The 18,535-nt window shown below is 38.9% G+C and overlaps 3 protein-coding genes across 3 annotated transcripts; 1 reads left to right on the top strand and 2 right to left on the bottom strand.

Annotated features, from left to right (window-relative positions):
- Positions 1 to 6,406: 6,406 nt before the first annotated feature.
- LOC131319042 (tRNA-uridine aminocarboxypropyltransferase A) lies at positions 6,407 to 8,947 on the bottom strand. Its single transcript, XM_058349141.1, has 2 exons — positions 8,479 to 8,947; positions 6,407 to 7,158 (listed from the first exon to the last, which is right to left on the bottom strand). Exons 1-2 carry the CDS (start codon positions 8,831 to 8,833, stop codon positions 6,704 to 6,706), a joined length of 810 nt encoding a protein of 269 aa, XP_058205124.1. The 5' UTR covers positions 8,834 to 8,947; the 3' UTR covers positions 6,407 to 6,703.
- Positions 8,948 to 10,080: 1,133 nt separating this feature from the next.
- LOC131319041 (protein N-terminal glutamine amidohydrolase) lies at positions 10,081 to 16,016 on the top strand. Its single transcript, XM_058349140.1, has 6 exons — positions 10,081 to 10,324; positions 11,367 to 11,472; positions 12,252 to 12,329; positions 12,451 to 12,581; positions 13,770 to 13,894; positions 15,770 to 16,016. The coding sequence occupies exons 1-6, from the start codon at positions 10,236 to 10,238 to the stop codon at positions 15,928 to 15,930; spliced, it is 690 nt and encodes a 229-aa protein (XP_058205123.1). The 5' UTR covers positions 10,081 to 10,235; the 3' UTR covers positions 15,931 to 16,016.
- Positions 16,017 to 16,589: 573 nt separating this feature from the next.
- LOC131319391 (disease resistance RPP13-like protein 4) lies at positions 16,590 to 18,080 on the bottom strand. The gene is made up of 3 exons (XM_058349618.1): positions 17,268 to 18,080; positions 16,898 to 17,215; positions 16,590 to 16,604 (listed from the first exon to the last, which is right to left on the bottom strand). The coding sequence occupies exons 1-3, from the start codon at positions 18,078 to 18,080 to the stop codon at positions 16,590 to 16,592; spliced, it is 1,146 nt and encodes a 381-aa protein (XP_058205601.1).
- Positions 18,081 to 18,535: the final 455 nt, after the last annotated feature.

The following is an 18,535-nucleotide window of genomic DNA, read 5'->3' as shown; positions in this document are numbered from 1 at the left end:
TTTTAAGAAGGTTTCCGGAACGGAGCCTTAGTACTTACACGGCTACTATAATTTAAAAGGTTGAAGGGGTAGGCACACGTATTAAGTGGGCTTAGCTGAAGGATCAAGTTGAAATAACTTTTATTGTAAATTTGTTTCTCGGTTCTGTCTAACTCAAATCATAGGTACTTGTGTTGTGCATGCCTGGTTTGATTGTTTAGCATGTATATTGTATATATTTGAGTGTATGAGACAAAGGGAAGAGTAACACAATGAATGTTAGAGTGAGAGAGAGAGAGTTTCCGGTTGTGTGAACTCCATATTTTCCGGTCTTAAAGTGAAATGATATACTTCTCACCATGGACCGGACATTCTAATCACATTAAAACTTGGTGTCTTTGTGTATGTGAACTCTGATTCCCAACAGTGTACCGTAAACACAAAAAAATACAATGACTCATCATTACAAAAAATATTTGATTTTTTGTTATGCTTCTTCAAGTTTTGTAAGTGGAAGATGTGTGAGAGAGAGAGAGAGAGAGAGAGAGAGGAGGTATGTGCTGCCCTTCTAGTTGGGAAAGTCGTGAGTTGTGCTTGCCCATCTGGTTGGCAACGCAGTGAGGTCCCCAGCTACTTCTTGTAGTGATCACAAGCTTTACACAGTGTTGAGCACTTTTTAGTTAAAAAAAAATAAGTGATCCAGGGTGTGTATAAAGGTCTCGTAATATATATAGCCATGGATCCTACAAGCCCCCATCAAATCAAATTGACACCACCACATTCAGTGAGAAAGAGATTGTTTCGCATGGGAAAGATGTTGGCTGCAGCCATCACTATTATAATCTCCTAACGAGTTACGATCACCATCTATTGCCTTACAAACTTTGATCGAGAAATACCGCGCACTGTGTTTTTTTTACCTCATATGTTATGACAAATATTTCACACGCTATTTGGCTATCACTAAACCCGAACTTTGATTCGATCTGCTTTGCAGTATGTGATGTTCCTTTGATTGTTTCCTCTCTTTCTGTTATGGATTTCCTTTGTAGGTGCTATATGGCTTTCTTGAATGAAATTTTTGATGAATAAAAAAAATTAATTGTTGCAACAACTCACCACTGTAAGACCAATTTGGTATGTCCTTCCCCATAGCCAACCCAAAAAAAAACCGCTACTGTATACTGTAATAAATTAGAGTCAATAAAGTGATCCTGTGAAAATGGTAAAAAATGATTCTCCAGTATATGCTTTACCAAGGAAGGCAGGGAAAAATAATAAAATTAGAAAGGGTAGTGCAGGCTTTTCATAGGGAAAGGTAAAGTTAAGGAGAAGGGGGTACATACTGGGCCTGATAATAACGAAACCGGCCCCCAAGTCCAATCAGACTGTAAGACCAATTTGGAATCGTAAGTGTCAGTCACAACTCACAGGTTTTTTTTATATTTATTTCGACAGTCAGATATTCGGCCAACTTACACTCATCTCGACTAATTCTTTTCTCAATCTGGTCAAAGATGCCATCCACGCTAGGAGATTCACAAGAAGCTTTTTTCTTGCGGCCTGACCTCTAAATTCGAATCCTAATCAATTGTGTGAGGAGCAAACCCATCACTCACTCACAAGTTTCGGACCCCTTGAAGTTGGCAAATGTTATTTATCTTCCACAAATTTGAATCAATTTGGAAAAAAGTTTGCTAGACTAGAATGCCCTCTGATTTCTAAAATTAATAGATTGAATAATTTTTAATTAGCTCTCTGTTTCCTAAAAAAAAATGAGTTATGAATTATTGAAACATCATCGTCTAAACAAGCTTTGCAAACGTGATTTCGAAACTTAACGATGTTTAACAAGCTTGGTTTGATTACCATTTGAGCAGACAGAGCTCTATGGGTTGGTGATTCATTCAGATCTACTTGAATTGGATCGGAATAGAGCTAGTTTGCAAAACAAGGAGCCGTTAGTGTCGTCCGATTGGATTTAGTTGGAGGGCACTCCGATGCCCAAGTAGACATTGGGAGAGGAAAAAGGCAAGAGTACAAATTTTTTTTTTGACATAAAAGAGAACTTCATTTATATAAAGCATGATAACACCAGGAAAAAAGAAACAAGAAATATTACAACAGTTTTATCACAAATATGAAAGGAAAAAACAAACGTAGCAATAAACCTCCATAGCCAAAGCTATCATTAGATTCTAGTAAGCAAGTAACCATTGAACGAGCTGCAATAACCCAACCATCCTCCAGTAAGCAAGTAATCATTCAATGAGCCGCAATAACCCAACATCCGATACCAAAGCCTTCTCAAACCAAACCGCAACCAAAAGCTAAATGGAACGCGCCCATTAAATGATGGCCGAAACATATGAAGAATATGAGACTAGTGCTTGCGATAGAGTGAAATGTGGATGAGAGTGCCCATGTGCGATAAAAAGAAGAAATGACACCACTAAAGGAAGTGCATGAGTGAGGTGAAACATAACCGGTGACTACAACCAACAGACTCGGGAAACGGGAGAAAGGATCGATTGGGACGGGAAAGGAAAAGCTTCACCAGGGGGGACCTATCGAATCCCAACAGAGAACAAGAAAAGGACCGATCGGGATGGGAAGGGGAAAACTTCACCGGGGGACCAATCGAATCCAACAGAAGACAGGAAAAGGACCGATCGAGACGGGAAGAGGAAAACTTCATCGGGGGGACCGATTGGAACCAAATAGAAGATAGGGAGGACTGATTGGGTCACACACGGCTACCACGCACACATGCAAAAGGTAAGAACCCCAAATCTCAACAAAAAACAGAAAATAAAACAGAAGTCGGGGCCCCAAAAATAGACCCAACGGCAACGGGAACACTAAACTCCACATGCAAAAACAAAACACAGTCACAGAGAAACTAAGAAGACTAAGAAGACATCTCTCTGCATCTACTGCACTTTAACTTGATATAGATGCAGTCATTGATCTACCATCCATTGGAACCAATAGGTGGCAGGGGCGGCGGCTAGGACAGTGACTGCAGCCTACGGCCGCTCGCCGACAGTAGAGCGGACCTGATCAGAAACGGAATGAGAACAACGGCCGTACGGCGACAATGACAGGAGAACGAGCCCATACGGACGGTGGAGGAGGAGTGAGCTGCGCAGATTGGAAACAAAAGGGAAAACCTAGATTTGGATTTACGGGTGGAGTGGTGGGGGAGGAGGCGGCAGCCTCCCCCCTGACGGCTATTGATGGACGAGAGAGAGAGGGAGAGAGAGAGAGGAGCTGAAAGAGAGAGGATTTTTAGAGAGAAGGCAGAGCCTCTCTCTCTTCCTCTTTTTAGTAGACTTACTATGAGTACAAATTAAAGATCTAGAAATGGGCTATCCCCTTTAGGAAATTTCCCTTAGACTCCGTTCAGTTGTCAGGAATGTTGTACAGGAAAGTTATTCTCAGGAAAAGTCAAGTAAAGTGAAGTAAAGGAAAAAGAAATCTATTTTCCTGTGAGTGTTCATTTGACAAAATTTTTTTGCAGGAAAACTAAAGTTTAGTGGTTCATTTGTCGGAAAAAGACACTTATGAGAAACTTCTTTATTTCCCACGGCTAAAAGTAACTTTGAGAACTAATACATACCGAAAAATGTATTTTATCTAATGCAAAGCCTTAACATGAAGCTTAAAAAATAAGTAGATGATAACTAAATAAACAAATGTTAAATAAATATGCTTGATTAGTTGCCGATACAAAAACTCATTGATAAACTGATGATTAGTAAGTACAAAACAAAACTGAATACTAATGACAAGATAAATAAATACTTCAAAAAAAAAATCAATTACTAATTTTTTCTACAACAATTATCTTAGAAAGCATAACAGTAGTCGAAATTGTTATTGCTCACGTAAATTTCAAAGTGCATTTCTAAGAACCTAATTCGTATTTTTTTTGGTATTGGCGTCATTCGTTTTTTTTCTTGCCCTCCAATTATTTTGGCCCCACAATGCAGAAAACTTTCCCGCAAAATCCTATGCTTTTGGCCGGATCACTTTTGCAAGAAAGTAAATCTTGTAGGAAAACTTAAGAACATTTTTCCCACTACTTTCCTGGCAACTAAACACTACAAAAGTTATGAGAAAGTTGATTTTTCCATCATTTCCTACACTTTCCTGACAACTGAACGGAGCCTAAAGCTTTGTAGAAGATCTGTACTTGCTCCCCAAGAAAGTCCATACTAGGCATGAATCCCGTGAGTCGTGACTTCACCCGTAATTGTCTTAGGTAGGTGACATCATGCATGACACTTCGTGTCCACGTGCTCGAAATGTGACACCGGAACATCAAGATAAATTCGCTTGGCAGTAGGGTCACCTGCCGGGTCAGGCTTGATCTTGTCCAGCCAGGTCCTACGGTTTCCAAGAGCTGGACTCGCATGTGACGGGCTTGGTGAATGGTTGGGCTGCACCAAACAGAGTGGGCTGGCCGTATTGTCAGGCCCAATACTCCACTCTATTCAGCCCACTACAAGCTGCAAATGTGACGGGCTTAGTGAATGGTTGGGCTGCACCCAGTGAGTGGGCTGCCCGTATTGTCAAGCCCAATACTCCGGCCCACTACAAGCTGCAATCAAATCGATCACGAGGTGACCTCAAGCAATTTAAGCTTATCATACGGTATATGAGCTTAATGAGTCGATAGTAAACCTCAAAACTTGTTCAAAGTTAGTTTGCTTATGTGCCAAGACAAACGCCAGTTGCGGTAGAAAGTTTTGTTTTGTTTATACCGCTGTAAAAGAGAGAACCAAAAAAATGGGAAATTGTACTCAGACAAATCAAGATCTTTTCCTTCTTTTCTCCTTTATTTTCTTGTCCCTCCAAAAATTCAAGATCCAACCACGGGCTTAGGGTTTAAACTAAGACATGATTTTCACGTTATGCTTGTAGTGCAAAGTTGATACGGAAGCTTCTTCAACAAGGGATTCAAAATCACATTTGCCTAGCATTCAACCACATTTTGCAAGTGAAACATTAATAGGAACATCCAGTGCTTGCTTCTCCACCAGAATTCAGATGTAACTATAGATAGGAATAAGAAGCTTTTTTCTCTTCTTTTTGTTTGTTTTGGTAAAACCTAAGTTCCCTTCTTTTTCTCTTCTTTTTGTTTTGGGATTTTTTTTTTTACCCAAAAAAAAAAACCTAAGTTCCCAAAGTTGGAATCCTCAAATCCAATTAATAGTATAGCTACAATGGAACTAGGTTAAATTTAAGCCAAATCTCATTTGAAGTTTTCCCTAACAGAGACACCAAAGCTACATTGTACCTCTTGGATCCTCCTATTAACAGCATTTCTGCACTGTCAACCGCCAAATTCCACACATATATGTATTAACGTACACGCATAGAGACTTCTTATTTCCAGATTTCAAACTAACTTATCTAGGGGGCTACTGCAACAAACCAGTCAAGAACAACTGCAGTTTCAGTATAAAAATGTAATTCTGAATGTAGGTCCATAGCATGACTTTTTCAATTAATAACCAAAAGCTTCCTATATTGAGGAAAAAGTCATACCAGTTATGTTTCTGACAAGAAGAAGTCATATATACCAGTGCAGGAGATGTGGCTTACAACAGGGTCCGAGAGAAGTGGTAAGCAGGCAGTCTGACCTCACTTTTTGTGCATTGGCTAATTCTTGTAAGTTGAACCCTCACCGCAACATTGGAAGCGGATGACACTTGTCATCGCACCAAGTCATAACGTTTAAAAGTTCCCTATAGTGGTCGCCGGAAAAACCCATACATAAGTACGGTGATACTGTCAGCCATCTGCAAAGAAAATTTACAAGGCTTTAACCCCTTGATTTACAATTCAATTCAGATGCATGAACAAGCATTCTGCAAGTAGATGCGTATTACATAGCAAACACAATTCCAATGGGAATACCATTACCGTTGAAAACAAGGAATAGAAACAATGGTTCTGCAATTTCTTTGCATTTTTTTTGACTCATAAACTAGCATACTAGCGCAACATATTTCTTCATAGGATTGTAAACCCAAGTCTAACATATAGAGTACGAGTGGAATCAAAACTCATATAAGGTAGGATATAATTACCAGTAAACACTTAGGCACCAACAACCCTAGTTTTCGATCATTGGTGTCTAACATGTGGTTCAACAGAGTATTACTCGGGAAAAAAAAATAAAAATGGTCGTGTAGGGAGTAGCAAGGGCATAACAATGAGGAAGTTACCTTTTATCTTTTACAAGTATATAAAAACAGAGAATACTTGTTCCCCACCAATTCAATCCTATTGTCACTGTCAGGCCCATCCAACGTGCTTATTACCTCTTGAGAATCCAAAGACTCTTAAACCACCAAGTCGCACTGTTGCACAAAAAAACAAGCCCCACAAAGAATACTGGAAATCTTTAATAAACATGGAACCAAAAATGCCTTATCGACAGTAGCTAAATTTCAAATAAGATTTACAGATAAAGTTGGCCTAACATTAAGAATTCCTTTCCCCACCAAGGGAAAAAAGGACAGAAAAATTACAAGAGATAAGAAAACAATTGTATAATGTGCTATAAAATTTTCTCCTGAAAAAAGGGAAAAAGTGAGGTAGGGAACATGTTACTATCTCATCAATAGGGGAAGCTACAACAATATCCACAACAGGGTATTGAAGTGTTATCAAATCGAAAGCAAGAGATAAGTTCGTATGGAATTCAAAATCATAAACCAAACACTACAGCACTCTGATTCTTCATCTCATCCTCCTTACCCCTCTTCAGCAACTTAGGCCTTGGCTTCATGGGCTTCAAGTAACAAGCTTGAAACCTAACCATAGCTCTTAAAACCTCCACCAACCTACCCTCAATCTCAACCCCATGAGGCTCAAGAACACACAAAGCTCGTGCAATAGCCTCCATCGTGCTCATGCACCCGCTAAAGGGCTCCTTCCTTAGAATCAATTCCGAATCAAATATGGTCCCGCCTTCTTTCCCAACATCATAATCTAAACAAACCCGTACTGCAAACTTTGATAAAAAGGGTAAACTTGCTTGTACCATCTCCTTAGCGTGCTTCCAGGTCGCATCGAAAGCAATGAGAACATACTTGCTTATGTAAGAACCACGCAATGAGGATTGACACTTGCTAATATCAATTGCAGGCGATGAATCTGTACCTGAGAAAGAGTGATGACCATCGTTGTCAAAGCGAGACCCCCAATCATCAGTGTCAACCAATCACTATATTCCAATTATGTACATGTGATGACTGCTAAACTGATTCATTCACGATTTTTATCTGAGGAATGCAGAATCTTTTTCAGGACAAAAGAATTTGGTATGTTTTAACTGTCAATTGGAACCAAATGTCAAAGAAATGATGGGGAGAAGCCAAAATTTTGGAAAACTCATACATGCTTTAGGTACAAGTGTGTAACCGTGTAAGCCTGGTGGAACTTACGAGCCCAACACAATCAGAAGTAATGCTCTACAAACATAAACTCTCCATGGTGTTTCCCTAGATCGCAAACTCAAATATGTACTTCTAGACATTAACGACTAACGTTCTGGAATTATCATGGTTAGAATAGGAGAAACCTTCAATCCAAAAGTCAAATTTGTGAAGTGTGAATCTGGGAGTTTCACACCTATCCTGCCCCGGTATACAATTAGAAGTCCATATGTATATCAATTATTAAATCGAAATTCATTCCCACGAGTGGTCATCATTTAATGCTCAAAACCTTCTTCCAAATCACTAGTTGAATTATCATCCAAATTCTTTACGATCACTCCAAAGCCAACTTTTGGACTCTAAACACAACCTTTTTGAACTTTGCCCAAACACTTCCTCAACTTCTGAATTCAAATCAAGAGTAAGTCGACCATCAGAATTTCTCTATACTACTGTAGCCAAGTGGCAATAAGATCAAGGCGCCTCCTACCAAGTTATTGTTTCAGTATTTTTGTTCATCCTTACTTATTTTTTCGTTAGATTCACCCTAAATTATTTGAATTTGTCGCTCGTCTCTACGAAAGCAATATAAAAAGTAAAAAGTTGCGACCAACAAAAAAAAGAAAAAGAAAAGAGGATTGCTTCTGTCTGATTTTTTTTGAACTAGCTGTCTTTGAAGTTTGAAGTAGTATCTTTTCTTGCCAGTCATATCTAAACTTTTTCAAATTCGATTCTTTTTCCATATGTTTTTCTGATTCCACATCGAGTCGAATGATTGCTTTTAAAAAAATTTAAGAAAAATTAAACAAAATATTACAAAAAGCACATAATACCGAACAAAATAAATGGATTAAATAGACCAAAATCCATATTTTCACTAATTTCTAGGCAGGTCATTATCCTCACATACATAACTAAAATAGTAGAACTACTTACCGGGAACAACTTAAGTGTTGCCACTAGAATGTCGTCCAATAATATAGTGGAAACGCACACTAAACCAGTAATTTAGGGAAAACTACTGCTGAAACAGAAGCCGTACCAGGAAACAGATACACGGCGCTATACGGTCGACTAGGGTTTTCAACGGCGGCATTGTAGAGAGAATCGAGGAGAGGCGAGTCGCCGAGGCGTAAGCGGCGGCCGACTAGGGTCTGGCAGTGGCGGAGGCACTTGGCGAGGACGGGCACGGTGGCGAGCTTGTGGCGCTGCTCGTGGGGGTGGTGGAGGATCACGACTTGGGTGAGTGTTGAGATGGATTCGGCTGGGATTTTTTCGCAGAGGCACACGTTTACCGGCCTGTCGCAGCCTCCGCTGCAGATTCTCCGCCGCGTGGTGGCGGTGGTTGGCGGATCGGAGGTGTGGAAGAGTGTGGTGAGGTCTTGGTCTGGTTCCATGGTTTAGCAATTCGCATTGAGGAATGAGGATTGAGATTGATTCGCGTTTGTTCGGATTTGTATTCCCAATTGCCAAACAAGCCCTAGCCGATTTGTTTTGTCCCTCCAGTTTAGTTTACTATTTCAGAGTCAGCCCTCGCTTTTTGTTTCCTTCAATCTAGGCCATTAAACTTCCTTCTTCTTTTTTTGGGAGATGAAGTGCTACTATTAAACTTTCACGGGGATTGTTTATTGTTTCCTTCAATCTAACTATCTAAGACATTAAACTTCATTTTTGGCTGAATTTTTTTAGGAGGTTAAAACGCCATTAAACTTTCACAAGAATGCTAATCTAGTAATCTTTCTACTTATATCAATGGAAACAAGGGGTGTGTTTACTATTCCCTTCAACTTAAACCATTAAATTGCTATCTATTTTTTTGACCTTCCATTCATGGACAAATATGCATTCTCTCTCTCTCTCTCTCTCTCTCTCTCTCTCTCTCTCTCTCTCTCTCTCTTTCACACACACACACACACACACACACACACTAAGAGCTAATAGAAATATATGCATTCTCTTCAATGTTTGAGATCTGCATTGAGAACAACGTAAATAGAGATTAACTTTTTTTAAAAAAAAATTTGAAAAAAAATCTAGAGTTCAAGCGGGATATGAACTATTAATGTATCAAAAGCTTGAGTGATAGTCTGGAAAAAAGTGAAAGAGGAGAAAATGGTGAGGAATAGCATACCTAGATTTCAGCAGCAAAACAACTCACATTTTTCTTTAAATTTTCTGGAGAGGTAGGGTTTAGTTAGATAGAGAGAGAACTTGAGAAGGGCTAAAGTAGAAGATCCATAAGTACATGAGAGAGAGAGAAAGAGCTTTTGCGGAAATAATTTTAATTTTTCCTTCTCTTCCCTAAGTTTCAAACAAGCATTAATCTCATATATAAGTTCCAAATGCATCATTTGAGGGCCCAAAAAGAAGCATTGAAAGTTGATGGACGGATTTGTCATGTTAGGAAAAGTTTGATGGGCAAAATGATTATTAAGCCTTTTTCTACTTTGGCCTTTTGGCTTTTTCTGTGATTTTACCGCCTTACTTTTTTATTAATGCCAACTCTCTGTAAGTATATTTTTGATGAATAAATATTTTTTGATGTAAAAATACATTTATAAGGGAGTTTATAGAGTAACACAAAAAAAAAAAAAAAAGTGTCAAAATTATTATTATTATTATTATTTTCTCAATAAAAAGGACCTTCTTCGTGCCGCTGCCCGCCACGGCTGAAAGTGTGCTCTCCTCTCTCTACACTCTGCGGAAAAAAGCTCTTCGGAGAATATACATATAGGCTGTATTGTATATGCTCCATATACGTATATAAACACATATGTATTGAAATTGATAGATACATAGATGGCAACTTCGGAATTGGATTCAACCTCAGCACCAACCGCCGTTCGTCCTCTGGATATTTCCCAGTTTCAGCATACCCCTTCCTACTGGTTCTCTCTCTCTCCCTCTACATATATATATATATATATATATATATATATATATATATATATATATATATATGTGTGTGTGTGTGTGTGTGTGTGTGTGTGTGTGTGTCTATATATATATATATATACACGTATACATAAATATAGATATTGCTATTCCAACAAATTCTTCTTGGATTTTCTCTTGCAATAGAGATTCTCCAAGATCTCATGATAAAAACTCGTGGTAGAACTCACCCTTGAGAACAAGGGAGTGAAGGGACCAATGGAGTAGTTGCCTTTAAATAGCTTGGGTTTTAAGAGAACTTGTGTTAATAGGGGATAACATAGATGGGCACATCCTCAGAGTGGCATGTCAGCTATAAAAAGCTTGATCTTGTTTCTGGTTTTCGGTGCTCTATTTGTTCCGGACTTCCGGGTACTTTCCGAGTTGAGGTTGTAGGTATGTGGAAGACTATATGGGGTTGCTCCGTTGCTGTATAATGTAACCGTATTGCTTTTTTAGCTTTGTCGTTGGGGAAAATCTCTAGCTATGTCTGGTAGCTACTAAGAACCAAGATACCTATGAGTCTATGAGACTCTTAATACCTTGAGATAGACAAAGTTGGTAGGTATATATAATCCTGAATAGTACCTTTTGGGAAACCTATGTTTTCGAAAGCCCCTTGCCCCTACCCATGACTCCACTTGTTTCCCCTCCCAGGCTCCCACCATGAAAGAAATCAAGCCACTTCTTGGTTTGAACGGATCTGTTTGAGATAATTAAAAATCAGCGTATCAAAGAACTTGATGTATCAAAGACAAAGAGTCATTATTTCTAACTTATATTTCCCGTTAAAAGATATGGCAAAAGTGTTTTGAACCTTAATGAGCTATTACATTTTTATCATTTTTGGTTTAATGATTAATTTACAAGAGTAAAAAAAGAGAGGGACTTTTCTCCTTTTATAAACTGCAAGAATGCATGCTGAATCCTAGATTCCTAATCAATCAAATAATGCTGAATGTTCTTTGTTCTTGTTTGGTTTTTTCCTTTTTTGAGTGAGGAGAATGTGTATCTGCTTTGCAAAAAGCTATGCACAAGTGGGGTAGCTGATGCTGATGGATCTGACCTATATGTGGTGTTCATCTCCAATGAAAAGAAGCAGGTTTGTAACTGTATATTTTCCATACAACTGGCTGTTGTATTCCACTAGGTTTTGGAGAATACATGAAACGTCCCCTAATGATTCCCATGTAACGATGACATTGATGTCTGTAATGGACCTTTCTTAAATCATTTTACATGACTGTTGTTTGTCAGAATGCTGGGTGAAAGCACCGAAGATCGTATTTAACAAATACACTGTAAAAGTGAATCTTGACACCAAGTTTTCACGGACTTCTCGTTTGAGCTATGAGTTCTTTAAATCTTCATTGTCCTATTCTGCCTTATGGCGATTCATTGGATACATCATCCTGCACTGGCATACTTCTTGTATTGATTACGAAACCATATGCTACTCAGCGTGCTTAATTACTAAGAGAGTTCTCCCATTCCTTGAATTTAGTCTGCTTTACTGGCTCATAACCTGGACCTATTTTCAGAGTTTGAATTTTAGAGGTTCCCTGAATTCACAAGAAAAAGTGACCGATTTCTTGAGTGTTCAAGGTTATTTACAAATAATACTTGCGTTTGGGTTGGTCTTGGAAAAGAGAATGCCTTTATTGATTAAGACAAGTGGTGACAAGGAAATGCCACACTTGTCCCTTGGGTGACGTCTCTACCAATGGGTCTCTTTCACTCTGATCAAATTTTGACAATAGCCTTGCCATTTTGCTTGAGCCAACGAGAAGAAGGATTCCTTCTCGTGCATGTTATAGCATAAATTGGATTGGCCGAGGTAAAGCCCTTCTCAATTTGAATCATTTGATGACCATTGTACAGGTTCCATTGTGGCATCAGAAGGCTAGTCACAGAGCTGATGGAGTAATTCTATGGGACTACCATGTCATCTGCATTCAGGTGAGAACTAAATCTCATCATTTTTCTGTTGGTAGAACACTGAAATAGGTTTTTTCCATTTACTTTCCTGCATGAATGTTGTTTCAACTTTCTAAACCTTGAAATTGCAATGCTTATACAGAGAAAGAAAGAAAGCCACTCTTCTCCTCTTGTGTGGGATTTAGACTCAAGTCTTCATTGTCCATCTCCTTTGGCCTCCTATGTATCAGAAACCATCCGGCCATCTTTTCAACTTTTTGCTGATTTTCAAAGGTAATGTCTACTGATCTTCCGTACATATTTTTTTTCTTGGCAAGTGTATACCAGAGTTTGTGGACTCAGTAATATGCCCAACAATACATATAATAACACCCAGGAGACGATATCACTACAATTAGGCAGATGAAGCTTATGTTTTAACAAACTTGTTACCTTAGGATTCTTGGAAAGCCTCGTATAGATTTGGCATCTTGTTTCATAGATGAAATCACAGCAGAAATAGTACTGGCTTCCCTTGTCTTTTGTCTGTCACTTAAAAAATGTACACCAACAAATAAAGGAAGGGAACAATCCGACTAGAACTAGTGATTTTTGGTGGGTACCTTGGGTGTAAAAATGTAACACCAACAAATAAAGGAAGGGAACAATCCGACTAGAACTAGTGATTTTTGGTGGGTACCTTGGGTGTATCATTCTGTCAAAAAATAAAGCAAAACATGATTATACTTCTGATTCTGTAGGAAATGAAGTGTTGAACCTATCCTACTACTGTATCTAAAGAAGTCAAAGTCAAACTTTCACATAAGTAGTGTGAACAACAGAAAAGAATTGATTTGGTAATTTTAAACTAACATCTGTCAGTTTAGGGAGGGACCATTTGCCCCACATCCACCAAATTGTTTTTGGTTGGGTATTTTCTAATTGCTACAATACTCTGAAAGCCAGTCTGAGGATCAGGTGAGGCTGTGCCATATGGCTAAAAATTCAAATTCAAATTTTGGTTCTTTAGACAACCTGGTACTTTTTATGTATCCTGGTGCATTTAGCTTGGGGACTTCACTCATCTTATGGCAACTCTGTTTTACAAAAGCTATAACTTGGAAGTGTACGCACATAATTGCATAACTTGAATTGTTGGACTTGCTTGTTCGGCGTATGCCCCGCTAGACATATTAGGCATGGTATACCTCAGTTCTGGACCAACATTGGTATCTCATTCCAGAGGAGTCTGTGTTTAATACACAGCAGCAGCACTCTTCAAGTATCCAGTTCTACTCTTGTTATTCTAACTCCAAATTATCCATTTCTTGCTATGCCTTGTCATGATTTATTTTGTTGGCCCTCCTTTCCAAAATTTCTCTTTCATCACGCTGGGGAATTGATTTTTGTCATGTACAGTTTTAGATTTCTTGAAACTCAATTGGAAAAGTATATGAATTGATTGCTGCTTTGCAATCTCAGGTTCTTCCGGGTTGTGCATGCTCCAATTTTCCTTCGTTTCTTTGCATCTGATAGAAGACACATGAAGGATTCTCTAGGAAACTGGACTGCTAAACCACCTGCATATGGACCAATAGTTGCTGAAGGTAAGTTCAAGAAGCAGTTTGACTACAAATTTATGCCATTTAAAATTGAATTTACAATTGTTGTTAGGTTTGATTAATTCATGAAAGTGATAGTCATGTGAATTGTGTTTGACATGCAGCATGTGATGCAATCTTTGCATTTTCTGTGCAGATATTTTCTTTTATCTTTCATGATGTCTATGTTTGGTAGTAGGTTGCGTATAGGCTTTAACATCTTTCTCCAGAGTTACTGTTTGGAAACGACTGCTCTGCATATATAGTACATAATTTATGCTTGTGCCTAAATTAGCTCAGCTCAACATGCTTGATTATTACAGTGAGGATTATTGAAAGATTCCAACATGGTTTATCTTTTCTTGACATGACTTGGTCTCATGGTCTAAAAAAGGTGTAGCAGCCTTTTATCTAGTTGCATAGCCCACATTTTGATGAATATAATGGCTGCTTTGTTCTTTAACATCGATTGTTTACTATTAGTTTTGGATGTTATCGTTGATCACTAAATTTGTTACACGAGCACAAGTTTCGAACATCTTTGTGGATGTGTTCTCCTTGGAGTGTATGTGGGTCGGACTTAGGAACACGGCTGGAGAAAGGTTTAATAGAAACAGCATGGAATTATCGGGATAGGTGTGCATTGCATGCATGTCTACTTGGTACTTGCTAGTCTCCCAGAAGCTACAGTGGATTTCATCAACAATATCCCTTCCAGCATGTGTAGAGATTGATCTATATTTCTCGATGAGAAGAAACATGGAGGGTTTCGTCTCTCAAGGGTTTCACTTATCTGTACAGTATGAATAAGCCCAGGATTGCATTTTAAGAGAGTGAGGTAATAGAAATGTACCATGGTGTGCTCAGATATCCCCTGGGAATTGCGCGATTACATTTTTGTAAGCTGCAGTTAAACTGAGACCTCGGGTTTCGGTCTTGAATCCTTTAGGGCCTGTTTGATTGGTCTTGGTGGATTATATTCCCCATGGGATTGTATTATGGCACTTGAATGCAACACTTAGTGGACCGACTTCATATTGGTCTGAACATGCGATATAGGATACATAGGGCAAATGATATTGGCAATCTCTGACTGTTAATTGAGTGAGATTAATTATCCAATGGGTGTATATAACTGTAGATCTGTTCAGTTGTAGTCCAACCAACGAAACATGTCTTTAATAGTGAGTTTATCTGAGATTCACTTAGTGCCATCATTGCTACTATGGTCCATGGTTGGTAGAACTTCCAATTTGTGTCACAAATGTTATTTAACCGGAATTCAATGAACTGTACATTTTTTGCTAGAGCAACCTAGTGCCTATTTTCACTTTGGGCCCGCTTCTTTGACAGGATATGACTTATGAGCGTCAAATTGGACTATCTAGTCAAGAGGACCATCTATTCAGTGTTTGATTAAAATCTTTATGGTCCAGAATTAGTATTCATCGAATCATTGGATGCATAATCCCCCGAATCCTGGTATATATACCATACAACGGAGAGTGTAGTATTGTTAATCTCATCACTAATAATCCCATGAACTACGTATCACATGGCATTGAATATTTACATATACCCTTTAAGTAATAGTCCCATCAAACAAAGAGCCGGTCGGTTCTAATTATAGTGTTATGAATAATATTAGTGGCACACAATCATAACTGATCTAACTGCGCATCCGGGACGAATATCTCTCTCTCTCTGACACACTTACACTGACACACAAACACATACAGAAACACAATCACACGAGCAACCATAGTTATTCCTTGGAAAAAAGATTGTCATGTGATCTGAACATACTTTGCTGTTTGGCTGTAGTGCAATTTTGCAGTGACATGCTTTCTACTCCTGCTAATTTCTCCTATGCTTTTGCAGATGGAACTGTGCACAACCTGAACGAGTACATGGAGATCATTGCTGCAGACGTAGTGAGTAACGTAGGTAGTGATTCGATCATTGCAGTTCGTAGTCATAAACTTGGCATTGTGGTCAATGAAACCCAACTAGAAGAATTTTTCTCCCTGGATGATTTGTGAAATCTCTGCGAGACATGCATTATAAACTGCATTTCGATGAAGCTACTTAGCCTACTTTCCAAATTGATTGAACCTCAGGTGTCAAATCTCACTTCGTAGCACATATTTACAAGACCAGTTTGGTTCTTATTTTTTTTGGGTGGTAAATACGAAACCAGTTTATATGGTCGTAAGGAAGTCCCTGAGTTTTTCGGGAACCGAAGGGAGCTCATAAAATAGAGCCATATGTGAACTTATAGCATAAAGTTATCCATAACATGATACTATTATTTCTCTCCCTTTGTTCCAAATTGCTAGACCAATACTAAAAGACATGCAATTTTGAAATCAGAAAATAAAATACTTCCGTGTATCATTTTTTAAATATCTTTGCACCATATTAAAGAGTTCTTGAAGTACTTTAATTTGGCGTAAAGAAACTTGAAAAATGATGCTTGGAAGTACTTTATTTTTCAAACCGAAAATGGCACGCTGGACTAAAATCGTAATTCTAAGTCATTTTCATTGGGTAGAAGTTGTGAGGATTTGATGGGTTGGCTGTGAGTTTGTGATTGTAAAATTAGGCTTGTAGTAGTATAAATCTGTATGTAGTTTGCATATGGTGTGTGAATTCAGTGTGAGGTTGAGAGATTCTAGTGAGTTTGTTTGTGCATAATCAATCACTCTGAATATTGCTATAGCGCAAAAGAATTCCACTTTAACATCTTCAATTCATCTCTAACTCATTTCAATAATTACCCTTGAGCAATATCCATATATACTAGTTATATAGAGTTAATTTAACAAGAGGAAATACCGCTCATTTTATGGGATAAAAAACCAAAATGAGTACATATTTTAGGTACGTAGCAATAGTTTATTTGCGAAGTAATCTAAGATTAGAGAGAGGAAGAACAAGAAAACAAATACCAGTCCAGGATAAAGAAGCCAGGGGAGAACCTAGCCACCTTCCTTGCGGAGGGCTAACCTGTTCCTCATCTACTGGGCTAAGAGGACATGAGCCCCACTCAGCACGCCGGGCCTCCATGTTCATCCACACGCCCCTCTCATCACACGGGAAGGTAGTTAACTTGGGGCATTCTTCTTGGTGCAAGTAAATTAACTTTGGAAATACTCTCCTCAATTCGCTCCAATCTATCTTTAATTTGCTCAAGTACTTCAAACGCAATATCTTCACGTTCCACTTCAAACGCAACATCTCCACGACCCGCTGCTCCCTTTGGTGTATCTGTGATTGGCCTAGATCGCATAGTTGCCCTCTACTAATGTAGAGTTTCTTTAGTCCCTGTATTTTAGAAGGCCACAACCAATCAGTTAGACACTTTGTAGGGAAACACTGAAGCTAGCTCTAGTTTCTGCAATCTTGGAGGAAGTATCACAAGGCCTCGTCTGAGTAGTTCCATGCTTGCTTCTTCTTGACTTAGTATGCGGCTTTCACCTAGTAAAGAGCATCCTCTCCATGATATTGTCAACTTTTGCAAGCCTTTAAAATTTTGTAAATTATCAAGGTCCCACAGTTTGCGAAAGTCTTTCACACTTGCGTAGATGTTAAGTTTTCTCAACTTCTGCAGTCTTGACAAATTGTGAAGAGTACACGATTGTTTGTTGTTATTGTTGAAATCTCCAATCAAGAATCCCTTGAGGACTTCGAGTCTTGATAGTTGAGCAAGACTCTCGGGCATGTGTTCTAAAAAGTAACACTCGGACATGTCCAAGTGCATCAGATTCTTGAGCAAACCGATATTGTCAGGAATCGCCTCAAGATTATGACATGCTCGGAGATCTAAGATCTCCAAATTCTTGAGCTCTAAAATGGATGCGGGGAGCTCTGTGATCATCGAAATTCCTCGAAGGCTAAGAAACGTTAAGCTCTTCAGATCCTTCAGTCCATGGAGAATTTCGGCGTCTGCTAGTTCAATGTGGTGCATAGCCGAGCTCTGCCACCTTCCAAGATAAAGAATTCTGATATTCTCGATATTATCAAATATTTCGGACTCCCAGTTAATAATGGCTTCACCAACGTTGATCAGACATGTGTGCCCCAATTCATGACCCCGATCATTTTCAAGATCCAAATCAAGATTATCATTTGAAGTAAATCCACCAGCTTTAGCTGCTTCGTATAAAGCAGAACGAACAGAAATGCTCATTCTGCAACTGTCTGGTGCCAAGGAGCAATTTTGCTAGATAGGTTGGATGAAGCCCTTCTCAACAAGCTCATCAAAGAACACATTCCAACGCTCATAAGTGGAAATCCAGAAACCTATGCCTATCCACAGGTAAAATATCGTCGTTCTCTTTATAACTGCCGCTGGCGGGAACTTGAAGAAACATAACAAAAAATGCTTGCATGGCCAGGAGAGCTCATGGAAAGCTTCCAATAGGCCATCAAAATCACCAGTGTGCGTATCCTCTGGCTTCTCGTAGAAGCAGTGCGAGATTCCATCTTCGGCCTCATTTATATTAGGCCACCGCTTACGATGTGGGTTGGAATCGGCTGGACGGATTTTCACATGCGAAGAGATCTGCAACCTCAGCTTCGCGACGTCCTTCCGGAGTTTGTCAAAGTCTCTTAGACTGCCGCCCAATGTTTGTAGCTCCTCAA

The sequence above is a fragment of the Rhododendron vialii genome, chromosome 3a, assembly GCF_030253575.1.
Source record: "Rhododendron vialii isolate Sample 1 chromosome 3a, ASM3025357v1".
Classification (NCBI taxonomy): Eukaryota; Viridiplantae; Streptophyta; class Magnoliopsida; order Ericales; family Ericaceae; genus Rhododendron; species Rhododendron vialii.
Note: the sequence above shows the minus strand (reverse complement) of the source record. Positions and strands in the feature narration are given on the sequence as shown.

What these genes read in the sequence shown, in the direction of transcription:
- LOC131319042 (XM_058349141.1), bottom strand. Translation starts at nt 8,833, where the DNA reads ATGGAACCAGACCAAGACCTCACCACACTCTTCCACACCTCCGATCCG. An exon ending in CGCCGTGTATCTGTTTCCTG is followed by an intron (nt 7,159 to 8,478) that starts GTACGGCTTCTG and finishes ACTCTTTCTCAG; the next exon opens with GTACAGATTCATCGCCTGCA.
- LOC131319391 (XM_058349618.1), bottom strand. Translation starts at nt 18,080, where the DNA reads ATGAGCATTTCTGTTCGTTCTGCTTTATACGAAGCAGCTAAAGCTGGT. An exon ending in AGAAACTAGAGCTAGCTTCA is followed by an intron (nt 17,216 to 17,267) that starts GTGTTTCCCTAC and finishes TCTAAAATACAG; the next exon opens with GGACTAAAGAAACTCTACAT.
- LOC131319041 (XM_058349140.1), top strand. Translation starts at nt 10,236, where the DNA reads ATGGCAACTTCGGAATTGGATTCAACCTCAGCACCAACCGCCGTTCGT. An exon ending in ACCATGTCATCTGCATTCAG is followed by an intron (nt 12,330 to 12,450) that starts GTGAGAACTAAA and finishes ATGCTTATACAG; the next exon opens with AGAAAGAAAGAAAGCCACTC. An exon ending in TGGACCAATAGTTGCTGAAG is followed by an intron (nt 13,895 to 15,769) that starts GTAAGTTCAAGA and finishes ATGCTTTTGCAG; the next exon opens with ATGGAACTGTGCACAACCTG.